This window comes from Sphaerodactylus townsendi, linkage group LG09, assembly GCF_021028975.2.
Source record: "Sphaerodactylus townsendi isolate TG3544 linkage group LG09, MPM_Stown_v2.3, whole genome shotgun sequence".
Taxonomy (NCBI): domain Eukaryota; kingdom Metazoa; phylum Chordata; class Lepidosauria; order Squamata; family Sphaerodactylidae; genus Sphaerodactylus; species Sphaerodactylus townsendi.
The window spans coordinates 72,273,921-72,300,879 of NC_059433.1; the positions used below are offsets into that span (position 1 = coordinate 72,273,921).

General features: G+C 46.1%; 1 protein-coding gene across 9 annotated transcripts in view; it reads left to right on the top strand.

Moving 5' to 3' along the window:
* The first annotated feature begins 9,353 nt into the window (after nt 1–9,353).
* The window catches only part of ASAP1 (ArfGAP with SH3 domain, ankyrin repeat and PH domain 1), a 159,268-nt gene continuing 141,662 nt past the window's right edge, over nt 9,354–26,959 (top strand). For all 9 annotated transcript variants that reach the window (XM_048507378.1, XM_048507388.1, XM_048507389.1 and 6 more), the window contains exon 1: nt 9,354–9,432. In XM_048507378.1, the coding sequence (XP_048363335.1) occupies nt 9,374–9,432 (59 nt within the window). In that variant the 5' untranslated portion in view covers nt 9,354–9,373. The remainder of the gene's footprint in view (nt 9,433–26,959) is intronic.

Consider the following 26,959-nt stretch of genomic DNA (forward strand, 5'->3'; position numbering starts at 1 on the left):
GAAAGAAAGCAAGAGGCAGAGAGAGAGAGAGAGTGATGTCAAAAGGACAGTAAATATTATTAGACTGCGCTCTGTTTGTTTGAAGAAAATGTGATCATTATTTTAATCTTTAATGCAAGATCCGGAGGTGTGTGGCACATTCCAAGGCAGTTCTGATCAACATCAGCTTGGCATGTGTACGGAATCAGTTCCCAAAGGATTTGTCTCTCAGGGCTAATTTTAGTCTCAATTAAACCACAACAGAGGTCGATTCCCCACTTACCATCTGCTGTGCACTACTCTTGCAAAGTAGCGCGGGGTCCAGCGGCACTCCCCACTACAGGGGCGGCGACAACGCAGCCGCCCCAACTCTGCCGCTCTCGCGCCCCATTAGCGTGCGTCATTTCTGGCGCTCCTCAAAAAGGCGCCTTTTGATGAACCTGCGCAGAGCGTGGGGAAGCCCGGGGAACACGACCCCCGCACCAGAAATAAGCGCGCTGAAAGTAGCACGCAGCGAACGGTAAGTGGGGAATCGACCAGAGAATGTAAAATGCCATCCAAATGGTTGCATTATCTGCTTTGGTTGGGAAGGCAAGGGTCCTCTTCGTTAACACAGCCAGGTGACAGATTGTGGTGTGAAATGAATCTCAAAACAGAGGGTGGAAAGCATTGTCAAGTTGCAGGTGACTTGCAGCGGCCCGCCCTGTAGGGTTTTCAAGGCTGGAGCCATTCAAAGGTTGTTTGCCGCTGCCTCCCTCCATGTAGCAGTCCTGGACTTCCTTGGTGGTCTCCCATCCAAGTATTAACCAGGGTTGAAGCTGCTTAGCAGCCAAAATCTGATAAAATTGAGCTAGCCTGGGGTGTCCAGGTCAGGGGCCATCTGCACAGTACCGAAATCAATTCTCCAGCTGTGCAATATATGATCGGGTCGGGTAATGAAATCACAAGGTGGGAAAGCGTTTATTTTGTTTAGATTTATTCCCTGCCCTTTACAACAGTCTCAGGGCGGGTTGCAATAAAAACCATCATAGGTCCTTCCAACAACGATAATAAAGTCCCAATAAAACCCAATCATAAAACCAGCAAACATTATAAAAATTCTTACCCCAACCAGCCTTAAAGACTGGTGGAGTATACAGGACATCTCAAGGTTCTCACCATTCTAGCAGGCAATGGAATCAGCCTAATGCCCATGTGAAGAGGTTGGTCTTCACCAGGGCCGTTTCCGCACGGCACAATTATACCTGGTTTGAACTGGGGTCTTAGAGCCAGCATCTAATTTATCCCTGTTTCTTCTTCCACATTGCTCTCCACTTCCAGGAGCAGAGTTAGGATCGGGAGGAAGTGCTCCAGTTTGCTCCTCATGAACCTGGGACTTCTGTATTTACTTTGAAAGCATATCTGAGCATGCCCTGTGTCCCGCATTCTGATTGGCTGTTGCTTTTGAGTGGCAGCTGCCAGCACCTCTGAGCATGCCTGGTATCCTGCGTTCTGATTAGCTGTTGTTTTTGAGCGGCAGCTTGAATGAACGTCAGGTGGGGAGAACTGTGTGGAATTCTCAACTGCACAAGGATATTTTTCTTGCTCACCCCGGGATATTTTGGCAGTGTGGAAATAGCCCAGGTGCCAAAACTCCAGAAGAGTAGGTGTTTGGTGAACCTCTGGTGAGAAGTAATTCTATAGTGCAGGGGCCACTGTTGAGAAGGCTCTCCGGACTGCCCCCATATCCCTCACCTATGATGGGGGCAGGACAACCAGGTGGGCCTCCCCCTGCGATCTCAGTGCCTGAGCAGGAATTTATGGGCAGATGCGGTCTCTCAAGTACCCAGGAAGACCAAAGCCATTTAGGGATCCACGGGTTTGTACCAGCACAGGTGGGAAAGCATGACACTCATAAGGCTGCACATGTGTGAATTGACACTGAATAACATGGATATCAACAGCCAGAACCTAGCAAGACTTTTATTCTGTGATAAAATAATGTTTAAATAAAAATAAACACCCCCACCCACCCACCGTGTCTCCTGAAATGCCAGTCAGAAGAGTGGGCAAAACTGCTGTGTTGTAGACATGGAAAGGTGGGAAGGAGGGGGGAAACTCAAAAGAAGCTACATGCACACTGATTCCCTTGGTTCTTTCTGCAGAGGGAGGCAAACATTTCATTTCAGCCGGTTTCAAAAACCATGCAGAGTTTCAGCTCTGAAGCGCATGACTTCTGAAAAGGGGAAAATATGCATGCAACTTAAAATTCAATCCGAAGGGAATGTACACTAAAAGCAAAGGAGACTGCAAGTGTGTAAATGACCACGGTGCAGGCAAATAACTGAGAAGTTGGCTCACTGTCTGAATAACTGGTTGTGGAGGAGTGCATAGACAGTGAAGTTCAGAGTGGGGGAAACGAGGACTGCCACTGAGTTTCACGTGAATGCGTGCAAGGCTGCACGAGGCGTGGTTCTGCTTGAATATGTGGAAACTTGACTTGCCAAATGGAACTGAGCTACTCATAAATGCAGAGGTGTATCAAGGCAAACTGGAGCCTGGGGACAAAACCTGAGTTTGCCCCCCCTCCCCCGCCACGCTATGGGTGGCCACCCGCCCCCACCATGACCAATCAATGATTTTTTGCACCAGCTCACAAAACACCCCCCACCCCCAGCAAAACATACATGGCTCTCTCCCCACCAATTTTCTTTCCTAATTTTGTCCTCACACCAACCCTATGAGGTAGGTTATTAGCCTGAGAAACAGCTCCAAGCCAGTGCAAGTGGGTATTAAGCATGTAACTCTCTCACAAATCACCCCCAGCAAAACATTTACCAAACAAATGTCAGCATCATCTCTCACAAAACACCTCCAGTGGAATCCACCCCCAAACAGTGTTTTAACTGGGGACCTCACATTATCCCTTTAAGTCCATGCCAAAGGAGGTGGATTTAAAAGGAGAATCTGGGGAAATTTGGAGGGTGCCTGCTATCAGGGGTGCAATTGTTAAGCTAACCGCACCAAAATTTCAGGGTTTCTTTAGGTGACTCTCCTGATGATACCGCCCAGGTTTGGTGAAGTTTGGTTCAGAGGGTCCAAAGTTATGGACTCTTGAAGGTGTAGCCCCCATCTTCTATTAGCTCCCATTGGAAACAATGGGGGATGGGGCACCCCTTTTGTGAGTCCATAACTTTGGACCCCCTGAGCCAAACCTCATATAACTTGGGTGGTATCATCAGGAGGTTCTCCTGAAAAATCCTTGAAATCGTGGTGCTGCTAGCCTAAAAACTGCTCCCCCTACAGGCCAAAAACTGAAAAAACACTAAAAATACAAAAACCACACAAACGAAGCTGAAATTTTTGCGCCCCCCACTAGGGGGCACCCGGGGACATAGGGTACCCCATGTCCCCTAGGCAAATATGCCACTGCATAAATGGAAGTACTGTCTAACACAAAAAACAGCTCTAGGTTTCTGTCTGGCAAACAATGTGGGTCACGCTAGCCATTATTAGAGCATGCCTATAAGAAACTCATTAGCAGATGCTGGGCCAGCAATGAGCTGCTTTGAGGAAGCGTGCGGGAAATGCAATAGCAATGTCTTTAGATCAGGATCCCCAACCTTTTTTGAGCCTGTGGCCACCTTTGGAGTTCTGAAATAGCATTGTGGGAGCTGCCACAAAATGGCCACAAAGGTGGAGCAGGTGAACAAAATGGCTGCCACAGCTTACCTTTGGTCACATGCTGATCGTCCTTGTGCTGTGGTGGCACCTGCTGTCAAAGCAGAATTTTTTAAAAAAAAATCTGCACAACTCGTGCTTCTTGGCCCCGCCTGTGTTTCTTGGCCCCGCTCACTTTCTAAAAACACATTTCCAGTTGTTTCCCAACCCGAAGCTGGCAATTCTACTAACTGGCAAACTTAGATATTGCCAATGACACCTCCACTTGGTGGCAGATACTACCAGTATATTCCTTCTCCTCAGCAAATGCTACTGGCTACATTTTTCTCCCCACTGAAATATTTCCATTCTCATTTTCTGACGGGGGGGTGCGGGACAGATATCCTTTCTCCCAGACGTTCGTTGAACGGTGCTGGGTGAAACAGCAGCCCTGAAATCTGTGCAGATGGAATTGTTTGCTTACATAGAAAAGTAGAGCTGTAATTATTCTCTGCTTGCATTTCAAAGCAAGGTCAAAACTCTGTGATTCAGTCTATTGTTCAGGGATAAAGAGGAGTTGATTTTTTGCCGCAACGCTTGCGACTATTGTAGAAACAATGCGCAGGATGCCAACTTCCTTTTCTTTTCTTTTTTCCTCCCTTTCCTTTTCAACTAATTCCTGTTCAGACGTGCTTAAAAAGCTGGCTCCTCAATATTAAATCGGGGGAAGGGGGGACACACCCTCATATATTTGTATTTTTTGAAATAGCAGGTCTCCAGAAAACAGAAATCAGTTCCCCCTGGAGAAAATGATGCTTTGTAAGGTGGTATTATATCCCCTCCCTTCCCTCCCCAAAAGCCTGCTCTGCACAGACTGTACCTGCAGATCGCCAGGAATTTCACAAGCTGGGTTTGGCAAGCCTATATTTTATTTTATTTTTTACTTCCAATTTAAATCCCACCCTATCCCCATTGGGCTCAGAGTGGGTCACAGCATAAAATTATTCAATATCTAAAACATTTAAAATATAAGTAGGCTGACCAGACATCCCGCTTTTGGCGGGACAGTCCTGCCTTAAAACAATTTGTCCCACGTCCCGTGGGTTTTTTCAAGCATCCCGATTTTTGGAAGCCTGCCGCACTGCCTTCTGGGGCGTAAGGCAGTGCGGCAGCCTCCCGCGCGCGCAGCTGCAGGAGCGCAGGGCCTTCTGGGGCACTCCTGTTTCCTGCCCTGTGACAGGGCGGGAAACGGGATCCCCCCAGAAGGCCGCGTTCTCCTGCAGCTGCGTGCGCATGCGCGCAGCCGCCCGCCTACCCACCCATCCCGGTTCACAAAAGTGACCATCTGGTCACCTTAAATATAAATAATAATACAGTTTAAAATGATAAACCTTACAATACAACCAGATGATAAAAACAGATGGCAGAAGATAATAGAGAAGGAGATATATCTGGCTATATTTTTTAAAAATGGTTGGATGCCTTTAAAATGTCTAAGGGCTCCACCACTCCCCTCTTTCCCCAGTGGAATTGCTAGGGGCTTCTTACTTCCCTGAATGGTTAAAAGTTCCAAAGTACGGGCTAGCAGCATTGCCTTGCTTTAGACATCAGCAGTTGTGACTGACGGTACAGTCAAAGGCTTTCACAGTCAGAAATGGTGTGGGTTTTGGGGGCTGCGTGGCCATGGTCTGGTAGTTTTTGCTTCTAATATTTTACCTGCATCTATGGCTGGCATCTTCTGAGGCACGTATCTCCATGTCACAATATAGAGTGACTATGTGGTGGGGTATATGTTTTTCCAGGTCATCCGGGGGGAGGGAGGATGAGAGGCAAATCCAACTTCAAATGCCTCTTTAAGACCACTTCCGCACATGCAGAATAATGCACTTTCAATCCTTCACAATTGTTTAAAAGTGGATTTTGCTATTCTGCACAGTAAAATCCAGCTGCAAAGTGCATTGAAAGGGGATTGAAAGTGCATTATTCTGCATGTGCGGAGCGACCTGAGTACAACTGTAAAAGAAAACACAAACACACACATGCCCCAGACATGTGCAAATATGTTTATTTATTTATTTGTTGGATTTATAGGCCGCCTCACCCCCGAAGGGCTCGAGGCGGCTCACAATATGGTTGTTCTCTAAGACAGCAAATCAGTACAAAAATATAACTTAAACCCATTAAAAACTTAAGCAGCAATTACTAGAAATAAATACAAATTAAAACAACAGAAGTTGTTAAACACAGGTGCCCTGCCTAAAGACCAAAATGGGGAGGGGGTAGGCAGGGCCCAAGATGGAATCAGAGCCCAACCAAGATGGAAAAACAGGCACCACACACCTGTCAGGTAGACAAAACACACATCCCACCAGACAGGCACTCCACACTGTGCCATGGAAGGAAACACATCTTTCCATGAGAATTATCATTCGTTTTTTTCCATTGCCTTTGTCAAAACCATTATTTTGTGAATGATTGAACATGGTACATGAATACAAGAGCATCTATGCCAAAAGGTATTTTTACTTTCATACCTTCAAAAGGATAAGGAAAGAGGAGAAGCAGGGGTAGGTAGGCACTAGGACCCAGGCAAAGCCTTCTACGGCAAAGAAGGTCTAGCCTGATTTGTTCTGTGATGGAGAAATAAACAACCTTACTATCATCTTTTTGTGGAACAGAGTAGAGTTGATCAGTTTGTAGGGAGCTAGCCTTATTCTCCTTCAAATCCTGGTGGATTTTATCCTGAAGCAAGTGGACTCCAGGTAGTACATCATGGGGCCCCAATGCTGGGCATCCCTCATTTAGTCAGATGACTATTACCTTAGGGTAACAATTCTGGGATAACAGCAGTGGTGGGAACCAAAAATTTTAATAACAGGTTCCCACGGTGGTGGGATTTAAACTGTGGCGTAGTGCCAATGGGGCTGGGAGGGCACAACGGAGGTGTGACCAGGCATTCTGGGGCGGGGCATTCCTGGGCGGGGCTGTGGCAAGGACACAGCCGCTGCGCCGGTCCTTGGGCGGGAAACAAATGCACGCAGGCACAGGCTGCCACACATGCCGGTGCACCTCCTGCTAGACTGCTTCAAGTTCTGCGCGCTACTGCTGAGAGGAGGGGCGTAACTAAGGCAAAAATCACGTGGCAAAATCACCAATTAGTAACCCCCTCTCGGCAGACAAAAATAATTAGTAACCTACTCTCGGGAACCTGTGAGAACCTGCTGGATCCCACCTCTGGATAACAGCCTCTGAAACTTGAACATGTGATCCAGCCCTTCAATCACACATCCCGTATTTTCTGAGCATCAGATTGCAAGCCAGTTAAAAGCTCTTGAACTGATTAAATGTCTTGCTTCGCCACCAATTAGTTGCATACTCATCCAATTAGAATAAATATACGGAATGTGGTCGAGTGGAAGATGTCTTGAGAATAGTTAATGGAGATAATAGCTTTCTCCCACAAAAGAATACAGGCAAATAACTTGGTAGGAGACGCACCTGAAATGCATTACTCAAATAATGAGATGTAAATAGATTTCTCCTCATAACAACTTTGGTACTAAGCACCGTTTCGGGAGGGCGTTAATTAAAAATTGATTTAAAAATCCACATTTTAGTCTGCGATGAATAGATAAAGTGGGCCACTGAGCTGACTCATGCTTTCCAGTTCAGAGATGTTTCTCTAGCATCCAGAGAAGTTAGCCCGTAAGAAGTTAAAGTCTCCACCCGTGACTTCCAAACAAACAAATAAAAATGGTTTTAATTATCCCATTCATATCCTGCCTTTCCTCATAGCATCCTGGGGTGGCATTTACAGAGTTAGCTCATTTTATCTTCACAGCAGCCTTGTAAAGTAGGTCAAGTTGAAAAGAAGATGATTCACATAGGACCACTCAATGAATCTTCTGACTAAGCTGTTATTGAGTTTGGGCTTTTAGGGTATAAGTCCAACAAGCTGGCAAAACGAGATGAGCCGCATTATGGCATATTTATACAGCAGACCTATAGTGGTTTTGAACCCTTAAGCCTCAAAGAATTTGGGAACTGTAGTTTGGTGAGGGCTGTACACTTTCTCCTAATTCAAATGTCATGAAAATCAACCTGCCAATTCTCGGCGGTTTCAATGATTTGCCGTCCTCCTTTTCTCGCTCAGCTTGCACGTCCCTTTCTTCTTGGTTTCCTGGCTTGTTCAAGCTGTAGTTTGTCATAGCATCCAAACTGGCAAGCTGTGGTTAACCTCCGTTCCGTGATTTGCAGCCGTAACAAGCTGAGGTTACAAACAGTTTGCAGGTTAAGTATCAGCCACCAGTCTGTCAATTCAGAAAACGTGTTAGACTAGGGTGAGGGGTAAAAGAAGAAGAAGAGGAGGAGGAGGAGGAGGAGGAGGAGGAGGAGGAGGAGGAAGAGGAGAAGAAGAAGAAGAAGAAGAAGAAGAAGAAGAAGAAGAAGAAGAAGAAGAAGAAGAAGAAGAAGAAGAAGAAGAAGAAGAAGAAGTGGTAGTGGTAGTGGTAGTGGTGGTAGTAGTAGTAGTAGTAGTAGTAGTAGTAGTAGTAGTAGTAGTAGTAGTAGTAGTAGTAGTAGTAGTAGTGTTGGATTTATATCCCCCCTTTCTCTCCTGTTAAGAGACTTAAATGGGGTTACAATCTCCCTTCCCTTGCCCACAACAAATACCCTGTGAGGTGGGTGGGGCTGAGAGAGCTCCAAAGAACTGTTACTAGCCTTATTTCATCCAGCTGGCATGTGTTGGAGTGCACAAGCTAATCTGGTTCACCAGGTAAGCTTCCACAGCTCAAGTAGCAGAGCGGGGAACCAAGAAGAAGAAGAAGAGTTTGGATTTATATCCCCCCTTTCTCTCCTGCAGGAGACTCAAAGGGGCTTACAATCTCCTTGCCCTTCCCCCCTCACAACAAACACCCTGTGAGGTGGGTGGGGCTGAGAGAGCTCCAAGAAGCTGTGACTAGCCCAAGGTCACCCAGCTGGCGTGTGTGGGAGTGCACAGGCTAATCTGAATTCCACAGATAAGCCTCCACGGCTCAGGTGGCAGAGCTAGGAATCAAACCCGGTTCCTCCAGATTAGATACACGAGCTCTTAACCTCCCACACCACTGCTGCTCCTGGAGACCAAGTAGAATTGTCAGCTCCAGGCTGGAAAATACTCAAGATTTTGGGGTGGAGCTTGAGGAGGGTGGAGCTTGGGGAAGGGCGGGATTTCCGTGGGGTACAATGCCATAGACTCCATCTTCCAAAGCAGCCATATTCTTCTTCTCTGTAACCTGGAGACCAATTTTAATACCAGATCTTCACTCACCACCTGCAGACTGGGGTGTTTTCCTGCAGAGATTCCCCATCTCCTTCCAAGAACCACAGTTCTCAGAGAGGAGTGGATGTTTCACCAAATCCCTGTACTAATCTTGTCATTTTCATCATTTTCTTCATAGTGTTGGTGGACGTTGTCATCATTTATGCCCCTGCTTCCAGGCTGCACTGCATCTTGCTGAGTCAGCAAAAGTGGCAGAAGTTCAGCTGTTTACTTTAGAGTAACTCCTTTGCCAAATAACTCCCTGGCAGTGATTCCTCATTCCCTTCTATTCCTGTGCCTTGGACCCTATTCAAGTTTGTTCCTTTACGGAACAAGCATCTTTGCTCCGTTGCGTTTGAGTGTGCATCTTCCTTCCCTTCTCTGTGCGCTTTTAATAACTTTCCCGCTTTGTTTTCTCCCTTTTTACGCAGGTAAATTCCTTGTGGTGAAAGAGACATGAGATCGTCGGCTTCTAGGCTCTCCAGCTTCTCCTCGAGGGATTCATTATGGAATCGGTAAGGAAGTAGCAAGAAGGTATCTAGGTCAAAGGAAGAGCTTAGTCACAGCTTCGGGAGTTCTAATTGCAAAGTGCTCTGCAGTCCTGACGAACAGCTCGACGTCTCAGTGAAGATGGGCGTTACTATGCCCATTTTACAGTCGGTGACAATGAGGCCTAGAGACAAATAGGAGAGGTGGACCACAGAAGTGGATTTGGGTCATTTGGTCACACTTATGGCAGTCCCCAAGTAGTAGAAGAAGAGTTTGGATTTATACCCCACCTTTCTCTCCTGTAAGGAGACTCAAGGTGGCTTACAAGCTCCTTTCCCTTCCTCTCCCCACAACAGGCACCTTGTGAGATAGGTGGGGCTGAGAGACTTCTGAATGAACTGTGACTAGCCCAAGGTCACCCAGCAGGAATATAGGAGTGAGGAAACCCATCTGGTTCACCAGATAAGCCTCTGCCACTCAGGTGGAGGAGTAGGGAATCAAACCCAGTTCCCCAGATTAGAATCCATCTGCTCTTAACCACTACACCACAGAGCTGACTCCAGATACACTACTAGAGCCTTAGGCCAACATTAATTTTTCATGCCACTCAATTGTGTAGGTTTGGGGACAGGGTACGTTGGTCCCACACTGCTAGGCTGTCGCTGGCCGCCCCAGGAGAAATGTGTGGCCTGCTGATGCACCAATGTCAAATCTGGTAAAGCCAGAGCTTCAAGGCCCTCAGTGGGGCAGGGTATCCCTTCCTCTAGTCGTTGCCCCCTGTTGCTGATTACCTGGCCCCCAGAGGGAGTTACTGGCAGTGTGGGGAGACCTAGGCCAGCACTGCAGTGATGATGTCAGCAACACCATTTTCAGCACAAAGTAGAGCAGCAGTGGCGTAGGAGGTTAAGAGATCGTGTATCTAATCTGGAGGAACCGGGTTTGATACCCAGCTCTGCCACCTGAGCTGTGGAGGCTTATCTGGGGAATTCAGATTAGCCTGTGCACTCCCACACACGCCAGCTGGGTGACCTTGGGCTAGTCACAGCTTCTCGGAGCTCTCTCAGCCCCATCTACCTCACAAGGTGTTTGTTGTGAGGGGGGAAGGGCAAGGAGATTGTAAGCCCCTTTGAGTCTCCTACAGGAGAGAAATCCAAACTCCTCCTCCTCCTCCTCTTCCTCTTCCTCTTCTTCTTCTTCATAGCCTCACCAGTGACATGGGATGCTCTGGTATTTGGGCAAAAATCTATGGTGCCTCATACCAGAGTAGCCTACAGTGCTCAAAGTGGGCAAAGATTCCCTCTGGGTTGCTGCCTCATAACATCTGGACACAACTCCCCCAGTTCTTTGGGCGCCTGAGGATTTTTGTTTTCCTTGGCCCCCTCTTGGTTGCACTGAGGAGCTTCCCTAACTCCAGCCCAAGAATTAAGATAATCTCCTGACTGTCCCGTCAACCAAAGAAGCGTATTTGGTGGGTACATAAGACAGGGACTTTTCGGTGTCAGCCCCGTGATCATGGAACAACCTTTCCATGAAGGTGTGCTTGGCCCCCTCCCTTTCAATCTTTGGGAGGCAGCTGAGGACAATTTTATTTTGGACCACATGTGATTATTTTACTGGCAACCCCGAATTGTGATTTGAAATTTGGGGGTTTAAACCTATTTTGTGAATTTTATTTGAGGTATTTTGTCTATACTGTAAGTCTCCTCAATTTCCAAAGGTAGAAAGGCAGCTAATCGATGTTTTAAATAAATAATTTCCCTAGAGGGTGCCATACTGTCCCTCCCCCATTTTTGAGGGGGAGACCCAATACATTTTCAAGGCAAGTGGCATTTAGAGGTGGTTTGCCATTGCCTGCCTCTGCATAGCAACCTTGGACTTTCTTGGTGGTCTCCCATCCAAGTACTAACCAGGCCCAACCCTGCTTAGCTTCTGAGATGTGATGAGGGGAGCCAAGCCTGGGCTATCCAGGTCAGGGCACCAGGAAAATGCTTATGTAACCTCTATCTGTGGGTTCTGTGGGGCAGAACTTGGAATGAGTTTGCAACAACAAATGTTAAAAACAAAATGGTTTACTTTCTTAACATATAACATCAACATTTAACGTCACATTTCAAGGTCCTGTTCAGGTTGCATATTCAAGTCCTTATATTTACAGTCTACTGATACTGCCAAGTCCAGTTCTTCTTTGCAAGTGGGTTGGCTCCTGAAGACTCCAAGGGCTTGGTGAACAGGATTCAACATGATGAAGGTTTCCAGGAGAACTCTCACCCATTACAACCACAAAATAACCCCTGAAACAATAAACTCCAACATTTACAACATAGCAAAAACAACTACCTTCCCAGTAGTTCCCAACAACATTGCAGTTACCTTAACAAGGTGTTAAGGGCTTATAGAAATCAAGGTCCGAGTCTGGTAGCCTTGTCTCCTCCAAACTACATGAGATCTGCTGCAGCCTCTTGCTGCTTTGAGTCTCCACCCCTTACTGGGTCAACCCATTCTGAGCATGGGGGTTACACTTACATGGAAAAGAACATTCCACACTGGTTCTGATCCCTTCCAGAGACTAGACAAGCAAGGCTAGATAGACCATTGGTGTGATCCAGTACCTTACATATCATCAGTGGCTTAGCACCAAAGGGGTGGGAAGGTGTGCGACACACTGGGGACACCCTGGTACGGGGGTGCAAGGTGCACGCATGCCCCAGGTGCAGTTCCCCCTCGCTCTGGCCCTGCATATTGCCTGTGGCTGAGAACGAGGACCCCATTTCAGTCTCCGGTATCAGAATGCTCATTCATAATGCAAAAGAGGTACACATTCGCCGTCACAATATAAGTCGTCTGAGATATCTGGGGATGTTCCGAACGTGGGAGGGTTTGCAGAGGGCATTTTTTGGTCCCATTTAATCCCGCAGCCTCCGTAAACTTTCTGTTTGCTCATCCAGTGAGCAGCGGCTGACCGAGTGCTATTTTAGAGCTTGTCGTGTACTTTACAAAACCACAAAAAGCCGCAACTGAACTAACATGGGAAATCCTGAGTTGACCTGACTGTAGCTGAAGAATGAAGGGATTGTAGACAGCTAAATCCAAGGGTCGAGTGTAAGGTGTAAGGTTTTGGTAGCTTCAAACCTGCAAAGGGCATCATCCTATCCTTTGGGCCTAGTGAAGAAGCCTTAACTCATAAGAACATAAGAACTAGCCTGCTGGATCAGACCAGAGTCCATCTAGTCCGGCACTCTTCTACTCACAGTGGCCCACCAGGTGCCTTTGGGAGCTCACATGCAGGATGTGAAAGCAATGGCCTTCTGCGGCTGCTGCTCCTGAGCACCTGGTCTGCTAAGGCATTTGCAATCTGAGATCAAGGAGGATCAAGATTGGTAGCCGTAAATCGACTTCTCTTCCAAAAATCTGTCCAAGCCCTTTTTAAAGCTATCCAGGTTAGTGGCCATCACCACCTCCTGTGGCAGCATACGTTGCGTGAAAAAAATGTTTCCTTTTATTAGTCCTAATTCTTCCCCCCAGCATTTTCAGTGAATGCCCCCTGGTTCTAGTATTGTGAGAAAGAAAGAAAAAATTCTCTCTGTCAACATTTTCTACCCCATGCATAATTTTATAGACTTCAATCATATCCCCCCTCAGACGTCTCCTCTCCAAACTAAAGAGTCCCAAACGCTGCAGTCTCTCCTCATAAGGAAGCTGCTCCAGTCCCTCAATCATCCTCGTTGCCCTTCTCTGCACTTTTTCTATCTCTTCGATATCCTTTTTGAGACGTGGCGACCAGAACTGAACACAGGACTCCAAGTGGGGTAGCACCATGGCTCTGGGGCCATTTGTGATGGCTAAGGCTCGGTTCAGATGTCACATGAAACCCATGGTTTCATTCAACTAAAACTAATGTGATTATGTGAATGCAGACTGTTCTGCTAACTGTGGTTAGCTAGGGATAAGGTTGCCAACTCTGGTTTGAGAAATTCCTGGATGTTGGGTGGTACCTCAGGAAAACGGTGTTTGGGGAACAGAGGAAGCTCATTACGGATATGATGTTGCTCTGGGACTTCAGTTTCTCATAAACTCTATGTTATACCACAGTGTTTGTCCTCTGGTTCTACCTGGAGGTTGCAACCCTAGCCAGGGACCATCAAGCCAACATGATGACGAAGAAGAGTTTGGATTTATACCCACTTTTCTCAATTATAAGGAGTCTCAAAGCAACTTGCAAGCTCCTTTTCCCTTCCTCTCCCCACAACAGACATCTTGTGAGGTAGCTGGGGCTGAGAGAGTTCTCAGAGAACTGTGACCAGCCCAAGGTCACCCAGCAAGCTTCATGCGTAGGAGTGGGGAAACAAATTCAGTTCGCCAGATAAGAGTCAGCTGCTCCATATGGAAGAATGGAGAATCAAACTCGGTTCTCCAGATTAGAGTCCACTGCTCTTAACCACTACATCATGCTGGCTCTCCAAAACCATGCTTTGAAGCTGGCTTATTAATATTATAATTCTGCATAGTGTGCACATTTGGATAGTTTAATCCTAGATAGTTTCCTGGCATTGAAAACTAACCCATAGTTAAAATAAGCCCTCCGGGGATAGGGCGGTATAAAAATCTAAAGAATAAAATAAATAAATAAATGTTTTTGTGTCATGTCCGACCCAAGCCTAAAGCTGTTTTCATTTCAGTTGACACTAACAAGTCTGCTTGTAGTATCTGAATACCACCTCGGGCTCCAATGATCCTTATTTATTCCTAGCCTCACCTGGCTTCCTCCTGTGCATGATTGAGGGTTTCCTCATTTGAAATAAACCCTCCTCTTGTGGTGACATCTGAACCACGCAAGGGTGATCAGTCCCTTAAAGATACAGTGACAAGGCATTTCTCTTAGAGTTCACAAAGGAGTTAAACATTTGGTTTACAGTTGACCACTTCTTGAGGAGCTGAGGCCCCTTCCACACATGCAGAATAATGCACTTTCAATCCACTTTCAATGCACTTTGAAGTTGGATTTTACTGTGCCGAATTTCAACATTCACTTTCAAACAACTGTGAAAGTGGATTGAATGTGCATTATTCTGCATGTGCGGAAGGGGCCTCTGACTTGCCTATCCTTGGGCTAAACTGAGCTTCCAAAAATGCATTTCCATGTGGTTAATTCAGAATTCTAGAACAGGGATTCCAAAACTGAGCCCCAGAACATACAACCTTGTACTAGAGAGCAGCAGTGGCGTAGTGGTTAAGAGCAGGTGCATTCTAATCTGGAGGAACCGGGTTTGATTCCCCGCTCTGCCGCTTGAGCTGTGGAAGCTTATCTGGGGAATTCAGATTAGCCTGTGCACTCCCACAAACGCCAGCTGGGTGACCTTGGGCTAGTCACAGCTTTTCGGAGCTCTCTCAGCCCCACCCACCTCACAGGGTGTTCGTTGTGAGGGGGAAGGGCAAGGAGATTGTAAGCCCCTTTGAGTCTCCTACAGGAGAGAAGGGGGGGGGGTATAAATCCAAACTCCTCCTCCTCCTCCTCCTCTTCTTCTTCTTCTTCTTCTTCATCATCATCATCATCATCAATTGGGGTATTAGGAAGACCAAATGAATGAAAGGCCCTAAACCACCACCACCACCACCACCACCACCACCTCCTCCTCCTCCTCCTCCTCCTCCTTCTTCTTCTTCTTCTAAAAGGGATGGAGGATGTGGAGTCACAAGCCTTTATTGGCATAAAATAAACATACAAAATCAGCATACAAAATTTGCCCATTATTGCTCACAATTATAGACACTGGTACTAAAATACTAAATACTAAAATATATACATGGTCCTTCTGTAACTATAGGACATTCCTTCAGCTAAGTTAACTCACTTTAAACGGGCCATCGGATACTGACAGAAGCTTAGAAAAAAAATTACTGCTGGCTATATGTGGTCTATAATACATAGACATTGGTTGGTATTCATCTAGACTTACGTCTATTATTGTTAGCAGAAATTTTGCATACATTCTCACACACTGTGGGATCCCTCTTGTTAAAAAGCATAGGTATCTTAAGAGCATCAGTCATATTTTTATAAAGAAATGGGATAAGTGCAGATTGTGACATTCCCTGATTTTTTGCAAACCTTACACAATGAAAGAGGGTATGATCGAAAGGTGTCTCCACCTGACCCATATTGCATGGACATAGCCTCCCTCTGTTTATCAATTTGTTGATATCTGCCATGAGGAGTTAAGCATAGAAGGCATTAGATGGGTGAATCTGGCCAGTGTTAAGCAGCTCTTCCTTAATTTAGGGTTGGTGATCCCACTTCGTAAATAATTGGCCATGTGTCCTTGTTCAATTGGAATAAGCAGGGTCTGGGGGGAACACGTTTTCCTGCAGCTGTTATCATATTCCGATACTCTTGTTCTAATAGCTTAGATTTTCAAGCAGCTATATATGCTTCTTGATAGGGAAAGAGGGACTAACGACTCTAATGAAAAGCCAAAGAGTGTTGATTTTTTTCCCTCAACTAGTTTCAGCCACCCAGAATTTGCAAAGTAGTCGGGAAAGCATGAGAGGTGTAACAAACTGGAGTGATCCCTGCAAATAGTGGATACGTTAGCCAGTATCTGACAGTTCTCAGCCAGGCCATTGCGTGGCATATGATATTTGCCTCGAAGTTCTTAAACATAGGGGCTGCATATGAAGCACAATTTGGTAAGCCCATAATTTTGTGGAAGAAACGGGACTGGGCTGTGTTTATATTTTTGTTTATAGCTCCGATCCAAATAGGTGCTGCATAGAGGAGCTGAGGGCCGCACTTAGCATTGAACCCCTTCAATGTGTATGTTATATACTGGTGGCTCACAGTGAAAAATAAACGCCTAATTGCTAGGGCACTGTTGTTACCTTCACCGAGTGCTAATTTCCTATGTACTGCCCAATTAAGATTGCTAGTAAGAGTTATGCCCAAATATTTGAACTGGTTAAGTTGTGCTATGTGTCTGTGATTGATGGTCGATGTGTGACTAGGGGTCTTCTAGCGAAGACCATTATTTTGGTTTTTTCATAGTTAATTACCAGTTCGTTCCTCTTACAATATTCAGCACAGCAATTTAAGAGACGAGTGAGACCAACTTTAGTGTGGGAAAGAAGAACGGTGTCGTCAGCATACAGTAACGCGGGCACGTGTTTAGTGCTTAGTTTGGGAACATGCCCATTGGCCTTCTGGAGGGTTGGCACTAGATCACTAAGGAATATATTGAACAAAGTGGGGGCCAATGTACAGCCTTGTTTGACCCCTCTGGTTGTGATGATATGGAGGATGTGGAAATGAAACAGCACCTGATGCCATATATTTTCTTTTGCAAGGGAAAAGGCAGATTGAAATAAGTTGGATTTTTTTTAGGGGGGCGGGTATCAAGACAGAGGCACTTTTCCATAGAGTTCCCAGCTGCAGGTTTGGAAATACCTGGAGATTTGGGGGGGGGGGGGGGAGCCTTTGAAGGGTGTGGTTTGAGGAGAGGAGGGACTTCAGTGGGATATAATACCATAGAGTTGATCTTCCAAAGAGGCCCTTTTTCTCCAGGGGAATTTGCTCCCTGTTCCCTAAAGATCAGTTGGAATCCCAAGAAATCCCCAGCTATCACCTGGAGGCTTACAACCCTGAGAAAGTCAAACCACCCCCTAAAACAAGTCTGTCTAGTAAACGTCATGCAGGGACTTCGGCCCTTGAGTCAGTAATAGCCCAGTGTTTGCACAGGGGACTATCTTTATCTTACCACCCTGGTTCAGTGGTGGGATTCAAATAATTTAACAACCGGTTCTGGTGGTAGGATTCAAATAATTCTACAACTGGTAGTTTGCAAGCACCATTTTAACAACCGGTTCTGCCGAAGTGGTGCAAACCGGCTGAATCCCACCTCTGCCACGGTTGTTCTGTTGTTCTGTAGACATAAGCCTTTTAAAGAAAAAAAATCAAACCAAACACACATGCAAACAAGACTGATAACTGAAGTGCATTGCTGGGTATATATCAGTTGGAGATTTTCCTGGCTACAGATGGGAGATTCGGGAGACTGAAAATATTGAAATATTTGCAATATGGCTCGATGAGCCATCTCAGTTTCCCTCCCCTGCACAATCGCCTCCACCAGCTGCCCTTACAGCCTGCCAGTTATTTCAGGATCTGTCACAATGAACACTCATGAACACACACATGAAAATGTCTTATCCTGAATTTTTAATTAAGAACATTGCGGTCAACAGACCTGTACAAAATACAAAACACTAAATGCCGAGTACAAAACGCGACCCGAACGTCCGATTAGCCCACTCAACCGAATAAAACAATAATGTTCAACCCATAAAGATCTGAGTGTTAAAAATAATTCGTGTCCAAAAGTCCCTGATTCTTTCTCCTAAACACCTCAGTTAAAAATGTGGCTACTGTCAAGGTGATAAGAAGACTCTTATCCTCTAATAAAAAATTCATGCTAAGCTGCACAGAATTTACACTTAACCTTGTCAGTAATGCATGTATCCACATTTGTTGCTTGCTTACATAGTCATTCCAAGTTAAAAATAATGTGCAACAGGATTTCAGGCTCCTGAAGGTTACAAGTGGACAAGGTGGACTGTATATCTGCCTTGAAGGACTTCAGACAGAAAGACATTTAATGGATAATGGATGACTGTTAAATTCTTTAGATAACTAGCATGGTGAAAGCATAACTGAACATGGAGTGAGAGTGCATCCAAAGATGTGCAGATGAAATATCCCACAGTCTTTGTTTAACTGTAGGAGACTCAAAGGGGCTTACAATCTCCTTGCCCTTCTCCCCTCACAACGAACACCCTGTGAGGTGGGTGGGGCTGAGAGAGCTCAGAAGAACTGTGACTAGCCCAAGGTCACCCAGCTGGCGTGTGTGGGAGTGCACAGGCTAATCTGAATTCCCCAGATAAGCCTCCACAGCTCAAGCGGCAGAGCAGGGAATCAAACCCGGTTCCTCCAGATTAGAATGCACCTGCTCTTAACCACTACGCCACTGCTGCTCTCTTGTACAAGGTTGTATGTTCCGGAGCTCAGTTTTGGAATCCCTGTTCTAGAATTCTGAAGTAACCACATGGAAATGCATTTTTGGAAGCTCAGTTTAGCCCAGGGATAGGCAAGTCCCACTTTCACAATTGTTTGAAAGTGAATGTTGCAATTCAGCACAGTGAAATCCAACTTCAAAGTGCATTGAAAGTGGATTGAAAGTGCATTATTCTGCATGTGCGGAAGGGGCCTCAGTTCCTCAAGAAGTGGTCAACTGTAAACCAAATGTTTAACTCCTTTGTGAACTCTAAGAGAAATGCCTTGTCACTGTATCTTTAAGACATTTAATGGATAATGGATGACTGTTAAATTCTTTAGGTAACTAGCACGGTGAAAGCGTAACTGAACATGGAGTGAGATTGCATCCAAAGATGTGCAGATGAAATATCCCACAATCTTTGTTTAACTGACTTGAGGGCCAAACCATAGCCCAGCTGGGATACCACAGGGCTCTGTCCTGGGCCTAGTGCTATTCAATATTTTTATCAATAACTTAGATGATGGGATAGAGGGCATGCCTCACAGATCTGTTGTTTGCCCCTTTGGATTAAACATAAGGCATCTTATGTTTGGAGTAGCAGTGGCGTAGTGGTTAAGAGCAGGTGCACTCTAATCTGGAGGAACCGGGTTTGATTCCCCGCTCTGCCACTTCAGCTGTGGAGGCTTATCTGGGGAATTTAGATTAGCCTGTGCACTCCCACACACGCCAGCTGGGTGACCTTGGGCTAGTCACAGTTCTTCTGAGCTCTCTCAGCCCCACCTACCTCACAGGGTGTTTGTTGGGGGGGGGGGGGAAGAGGAGGAGGAAGGGAGACTGTAAGTGGTTCTGGTGGGTTTTCTGGGCTGTGTGGCCGTGGTCTGGTGGATTTTGTTCCTAACGTTTCGCCTGCATCTGTGGCTGGCATCTTCAGAGGTGTATCACAGAGAAAAGTCTGTTTCACACTGAGAAGGGAAAGTTTAGTGTGGTATATTGCCCATGTCCCAGGGTGGGGAACCAATCATTAAGTGTTTGGGTGGAACTTGCTATGCAAAGGTGTGGTTGAGTGCATTGTATTGCGGGTGGGGTTATCAGTCAATTTTTTAAGTACTGGGAGCCAGGCTTTGCTAATTTTTAACGTCTCTTCTTTCTTATTGAAGTTGTCCTGGTGTTTGTGAATTTCAATGACCTCCCTGTGAAGTCTGACCTAGTAAGCTTCTGAATTGTCCAGAATTCCAGTGTTCTCAAATAAAATATTATGTCCAGTTTTGTTTAACACATGTTCTGCAACTGCAGATTTTTCAGCATGGCTAAGCCTGTAAGCCCTTTTTACAGGAGAGAAAAGAAGGGATATAAATCCAACTCTTCTCCATCTCCATCTTCATCTATATCAGTACTTCTATTTTGCCCTCTTTGAGCAACTCTTAGAGGCATTTTAGGTTGTGCAAATCATGCGTGCACAGAGGGAGGATTTAAACTCCCTTTCCTGAATGCTGCAGTCCTGACCTGAATGAAGCCCTTGTGCACCTGCATTTAAATAAAAGAAAAATACCCAGAGGGCTATTCATAGAACTGCCAACATCACCCCTGCATACATGAATAAATTTTATACAGCCCTACTTCAACTTTTAGGTGTACATTGTGGCTGATTATACACTGGTGCTCTGTCCCACAGTGACAGAGGAAAATTATACACTGGCCCTCTGTCCCAAAATGACAGCAGTTACAGGGGAAAAGATGGAGACAGCACAGCCCTAGCCAAGTTGCAATCAGCAGCCCACTGCAGCCTTAGAAGAATGAGTCAGGACTGGCACAGCCTCAGCCAGGCTGCAATCAAGGAGGAGGGCTAAGAAGGCTGAAGAGCCACCTGGTGGCTGGAACAGGAGGCTCCCAGGAGGGATAAAAGGGAAGCAGGACAAGAGGGAGGTGGGTTGGTGTGATGCAAGGGCTGAAGCTTGCAAGAATGTTGTTAACCATCTGATGAAAGTAAAGAACCTGTGAACAGAAGCCAGAGTTATCTCTTATTTGACCTAAGAAAGCATCTGAACCCCTAAGAGGCCAAGGTGGCCTACCCTGCAGACGTGGCCGGCAGAGGGGGCGTTTACACCTGAGATTTCCCTTACAACAGGAATGTGGTCCTCTATTAGCTAAGACTACCCACAGACCTTTCCCGTCACACTCTGAGATATTTTCTGCTGTGATTGGAGAACATACTGAGACAGAACAAGACTTGGGATAAAATCAGGATTTGTTTGACAATATTTTTATGGTTACAGTCCAAACAGATAACTCTCCAGGTCTTAGCCCTATTTATAGATCGTTTTTTTCTTTTGCATTGTCCGTACCAAGCAGTTCTGTAGAATTCTCAGTTTGGTTGACCTTGTTGACCTTTCAGAAGAAGCGAATGCACTTTGTCATCCATCTGACAGAGGTCTGCCCTGTGTTGAGATATATTTCTTTCCTTCCCTCAGAGTGGACCCTCGAGGATCCCTCCAGAACGTCTTCCTCTGGTTGGTCAACAGGCCAGGTGTCTGAGTTGACAGCATCTTCATTTATATAACTTGTTTACCACTCTGTAGATGCAAAAACATGTTTTTGGCTTAAATTTCCAGGCGCTACAATTCACGCCACACATACAGTCTGAAGCTGATTGTTTCCAGACCAAATTGATTCATTTCAATTGCATAATCCCTTCCTTCATTTGATGCAGCCCCAAATGTCCCCCAAATGCTACTCCTGGAGAATAGGGGGCCCACAGGAAAAACTTGAGGGAGAGTAGTAGTAGTAGTAGTAGTTTGGATTTATACCCCACCTTTCTCTCCTGTAAGGAGACTCAAGGTGGCTTACAAGCTCCTTTCCTTTCCTCTCCCCACAACAGACACCTTGTGAGGTAAGTGGGGCTGAGAGAGTTCTGAGAGAACTGTGACTAGCCCAAGGTCACCCAGCAGGAATGTAAAAGTGCGGACACATCTGGTTCCCCAGATAAGCCTCTGCCACTCAGGTGGAGGAGTGGGGGGAATCAAACCTGGTTCTCCAGATTGGAATCCACCTGCTCTTAACCACTACACCACGCTGTTTAGAGCAGCAGTGCTGCCCAGCACCCCTTCTCTGCCTCCTGGCCCAACCCCTCCAATCTGCTGTGCTTTCTCTTTCTTTCCCGGATGCAGCAGATCCAAAGTCCAGGCCTTATTGCTGCTTATTGTTCTTCCCGTGAGCCTGGAAGGGCAGAATGTGTTTGTCAGCGTGACTCGCTTCCCGCATGACAACATCGGAAAAACAAAGGCAAAAACTGAATCAGCACATAAGTCAGCTTTGTCACGCGCGGCTCGTGCCCGGCTTAGTTTTTCCAGGCTGGCTTGTTTGTGTGTGCGCTGCAGCAGTTTTTGGAGACAGCTTGTTGCGAACAACCCTGACAACAGGATGACTCTACTTGTTCGGCAGCCTGCTAAGAATGCGGCACCGATGCTGTGGGTTTTGAAGCCCTTTATGTAGTACCACATGCAGTGCAGAAGATGGGTGACCTCCTCTGCACCGCTATCTTTTGACCCCAGAAGGATAGAAAAACAGCTGGGTTTTATACCCTACCTTTAAGGAAACTCAAAGCAGCTTACAATTGCCTTCCCTTCCTCTCCTCACAACAGACACCTTGTGAAGCAGGTGGGGCTGAGAGAGTTCGGAGAGAACTGTGACTAGCCCAAGGTACCCCGAGACCTTGTTCACACGCTGCTGTGCAGTAGTGTATCCCCCATCCAGAAAGAAAGGGTGGAGGGGAGAGAATCAGGGGAAAGGGAGAAAAAGGGGGGACAGAGAGAATCAGGGGAAAGGGAGAAAAAGGGGGGACAGAGAGAATCAGGGGAAAGGGAGAAAAAGGGGGGAAGACATAGCTTCAGTGGTGGGGACAGGGGCAAAATGTTGCCCACGTTCCCCTGCTGCTACTCCCACTGCAAAAAAAGCCCCCAATTAAAATTAAGCTTACTTTACTTCCAGATGAGTGGTGCTGTGGTTGGGAGGAGACTAGGGTGGGGACAGGCCTGAGAGGATGGTCTTTCTCTTCCTTGTCCCTGCCTCAGTCTCAACCCAGAGATGGCAACCATAGATAGCATGCTTGCTGGGGAAGACAACGGAGGACATCTTGCCCAGGGCATTTAAACTCTGATTTCGAGCTGATTTCGAACCCAAGACTCTTCAATCCAACTCTCTGCTTGTTATGTCACACTCTTCTCTTTTGTTTCCCAAGAAAGGTTAAGTTCCCTCTTGGCCGGAGGACTTTTGAGCTCTTTGTCAAGCTTATTTCTTCCATGTTCCGTCCCACCCTTGACCCTTTTGAGGCCCCTCCCCTTCCCCTGCTGTTATGTAGCACAGAGACTCCTCCCAGTTGGCATTTATAGTGTTAAAATGTTAGCATTATCAAAATGTCATCTATCATAAGGAAACAATGGTTTCTTTTTCCAGTCCTTGGCTACCCTACGAACAGGGGGGTGGGGATGTTAAATGGGTCTTTTATTCCCGATGCTAGTTTACAACATACACTCTTAATTTATTACATCCGAAACAGTTTGCCTGTGTTTCCGTATCTAATTAGGTCCCGAAACCTCCCCGTTTTATCCCCCTTCCTCCACCCCCCCTTTCCCCTTCAGATCTGAGCTGCTGGTTGCTTTAATTCTAAAATCAGCTGGTGGGTGTATCTAAAATAAGCGTGCGCTGCAAAAGAGAAAGAATAACGTTTCTGTGGATTTAGCAAGATGAACTGCAACACTTAAACTGTCCTTATTTGCCCTGTTCCCTCGTCTTTCTCCCCAATAAATGACAGTCCCTGACTTTGCCTTTTAGAGGAAACTGCGAAAAATGTTGTCAGCAAGTAACCAACTCATACTATGGAGAACGTGGGTTGTGCCTCGGGCAGCTACCCTACATAACAAATAGATGTGGATTCTCAGGTCATGCTCAATTTCTGAGCACACAGGGCCCAATTTGGATCATGGCCATAGCACACATGGAGATTGAGTTGCAGCTTTCCCCTTTCATCCTGATATGTTCTGGAGTTTAGAGAGCCAGCGTGGTGTGGTGGTTAAGAGCAGGTGGATTATAAGCTGGAGAACCAGGTTTGATTCCCCACTCCTTCACCCGAGTGGCAGGGGCTTATCTGGTGAACCAGATGTGTTTCAACATTCCTACATTCTTGCTGGATGACCTTGGGCTACTCACAGTTCTTTGGAACTCTCTCAGCCCCACCTACCTCACCAGGTGTCTGTTGTGGGGAGAGGAAGGGAAAGGAGCTTGTAAGCCACCTTGAGTCTCCTTACAGAAGAGAAAGGTGGGGTATAAATCCAAACTCCTCCTCCTCCTCCTCCTCCTCCTCCTCCTCCTCCTCCTCTTCTTCTTCTTCTTCTTCTTCTTCTTCTTCTTCTTCTTCTTCTTCTTCATCATCATCATCAATTGGGGTATTAGGAAGACCAAATGAATGAAAGGCCCTAAACCTCAATAATCACTGACTATATGCCAAATGTGAGTATATTATCAGATCATGTAAACATTCCAGTGAACCAACAAGTAACAGAGACCCTTCTTAAAATTCAAGCAAAGAGTCTCTAAATCTGGAGGGTACAACAGTGCAAAGGGAACAGTGTTAAAAAAGGTCCAATCTAGAACAAGTCCCCAGGTATATACTCGATTTCGTGGAATTGCCATTCAGTTCTTCAGCATGTATATTTCACAAGGCTCTTCTTATTACTGGAACGCTTATTAAGAAAAATCTGGGATTCTATGGCAGCTGAGCTGTTCTTGATCATGAGCCACTGTAGCCTCTCTAACAGTGCGTACTTTGGACTGTTCTACCCTACTGGTTTAGAGACTCTTTGAATTTTGGGAAAGGCCTATGTTTGCTATTGGCTTTGCTGCTTGTTGGTTCACTTGTTTACAGGATCTAATAATATACTCACATTTTGCATGTCGACTGTGATTATTGAACAGCCAGGCTTTCGTGCCTTTGGTTCATTTGATGGCTTATATGATTGCACTTTAGCTTCTTGTTAGTGTTGATTCCATTGGGGAGACCCACATTTATCCCCGTGAACATGTAGGTTTTTCCAGTGGGCTGAACTGTACCCATAACTTAGCCCCTGCTCCAGTGGATGACAACCAATGCTCAATTTTTCTCTCCAAAACAAATTTCCTGAAAAGCAAATTCGGCAAACAAACTTTCTGCACTCAGCTGTGGTGAGCAGGCACAAGCCGCTCTCCGAACCTGTTTGTTTTGCCCCAAACATCTCCAATGCACCTGCTTAACAGGCTTGTATTGTGCTTTGCAAACCCGTGCCTTTGCGAAAGTACCACCCATCCAAAAGGGCAGCTCTTGATGCCCCTAAGGACTGTTTAGGTCACAGGTGTCAAACTCGTGGCCCTCCAGATGTTATGGACTACAGTTCCCATCACCCCCTGCCAGCATGATGCTGGCAGGAGATGATGGGAACTGTAGTCCATAACATCTGGAGGGCCACGAGTTTGACACCTATGGTTTAGGTGAACACCAAATGGCAATTAAATAAAAACAACACACAATTTTTTTAATGATTGAAAGATGTGAGGGGTTAGCCATTTAAATAGCTGCCTGCTGAGTGCCACAGTGAGGTGGGGAGTAGAAAACAACCTACAATCACAAAAGGCCGGTTGTTCTATTCTGTACTGATAGGATGGAATGACATGCAGCCAAACAGTGGGCTGACAGATAGTGTGTTGCAAAATCAGCTCCCTGTTTGCTCCCTGGAAAATCAGCTACCCACGGGACGCACACAGAGATACTCTGTTAAGTGCTCTGTGCTAGGCAAGGTCATTTTGAGCCATGATAGAGGTCTCCTTAGCCATTTAGCGCTGATGTCAACATGTGACTTATAGCTGTCAGTGCGATTGTGCCACGTTGATTTGTTAGGCAACATTTTACACTGCCTTAGATGGTGACTTGTTCACAGAGCAGCATTTTGCACAGGCATACATGGGATTACACATGCGCAGACTCTCCTGCTTGACCCAACAGGGTGTCGTAATTAGGGGTGGTGGACTCCAGAACTGGGTTTGTTTCTGTCAGGTCTTGAGACTGAAGTCAATAAGCGGACTCTGGTCGTCGGCTCAGAAGTCTTTATTGATAACAGCAAGTACCTGGCTTTCAGAACCCTAACCCTAACCCTTTTATTTCCCCCAGTGTTCCCGCCATAAATCCCCCCTCCCAGTTTCCCATGGAATGTGAGAATAATACAATGGAAAGAGAGATAGGGCGCTGTTAGTTTTCCAGGGTGTATGGCCGCATTCCAGTAGCATTCTCTCCTGATGTTTCACTTGCATCTGTGGCTGGTATCTTCAGAGGATCTTCTGAAGATGCCAGCCACAGATGCAGGTGAAACGTCAAGAGAGAATGCTGCTAGAACGTGGCCATACAACCTGGAAAACCCACAACACCCTAGTGATCCCAGCCGTGAAAACCTTCGGCAATACACTGAACATCTCTACGGAAAGAGATATGTTTGGGAGTTGAGCATCTCAAGGCCAGAGCAGTGACAGTTCTTGGCCACTTGCCACCCCCTCCCGCTGGGAAGGTGCCACGGTTGCTCCTAGTTAGCTACAGTTACAAGCATCAAAGGAAAACAAAAGGAAAGAGAAAAGGTCCATTAACAGATCAGAAGGTGAAGGCAATTGTCCCCTCCCCACAGCCAGGTGTGAATCCTGCACCCCATTCCACCCCTTTGATGGCAGGAGAAAGACATCCTGGCATTTTCCTTGCTCCTCCAGAAGATCCAATAAAATCCATAAACATTCTCCTCAAAGCACGGCACCATTAATTCCAATGGACTAATAGTGTATTGTTACTGTAGTTTATCGGAGACCATTTCTACCTTAACATTTGACAGAATCAATTTATACCTTTTCCTTTGGGATGTTGGAGGAATACCTAGAAACAATCAGGAGTTCTGTGCCATCTTCAACACTAATTGGTTAACTGGATGTGGCATGAGCTAGAACCCACTTAATCATACGTATGAAGAGAGGCTTTGATGGACGTGTGTGCGTGTGTGTGTGCGCGGGGGCATATAAGGGGATCAATGCAGAGCTCTAGAGCATACAAGATCAACACAAGGACTATTCACAACAGTATACCATCATTGTACAAACTTCCCAGTTTGGCTAGGCTAATTTCTCAGCAATAGTCTGAGATGTCTAGATCAGGGGTAGGGAACCTTTAACACAAAGAGCCATTTGGATCTGTTTTTCACGTGAAAAGAAAACACTACACTCGGTTTTAGCCGCAAATAATTTTTGACAGTTAAAAGAAAGATAACACTATATATATTGCGGGTTTTTTTTACCTTTTACTCCGCTCATTCTGAGAAGCGCATGGATGCGCTTCAGCACTTGCCGGTAGTTCCTGCAGGCAGGCAAGGATGAAGGCCAGTGGCTCGCCTCGCCAGCACGCTGGAAAGCGCCTGCCCTGCTGGAGGGCAGGTATGCAGGAGGGGAAGTCAAC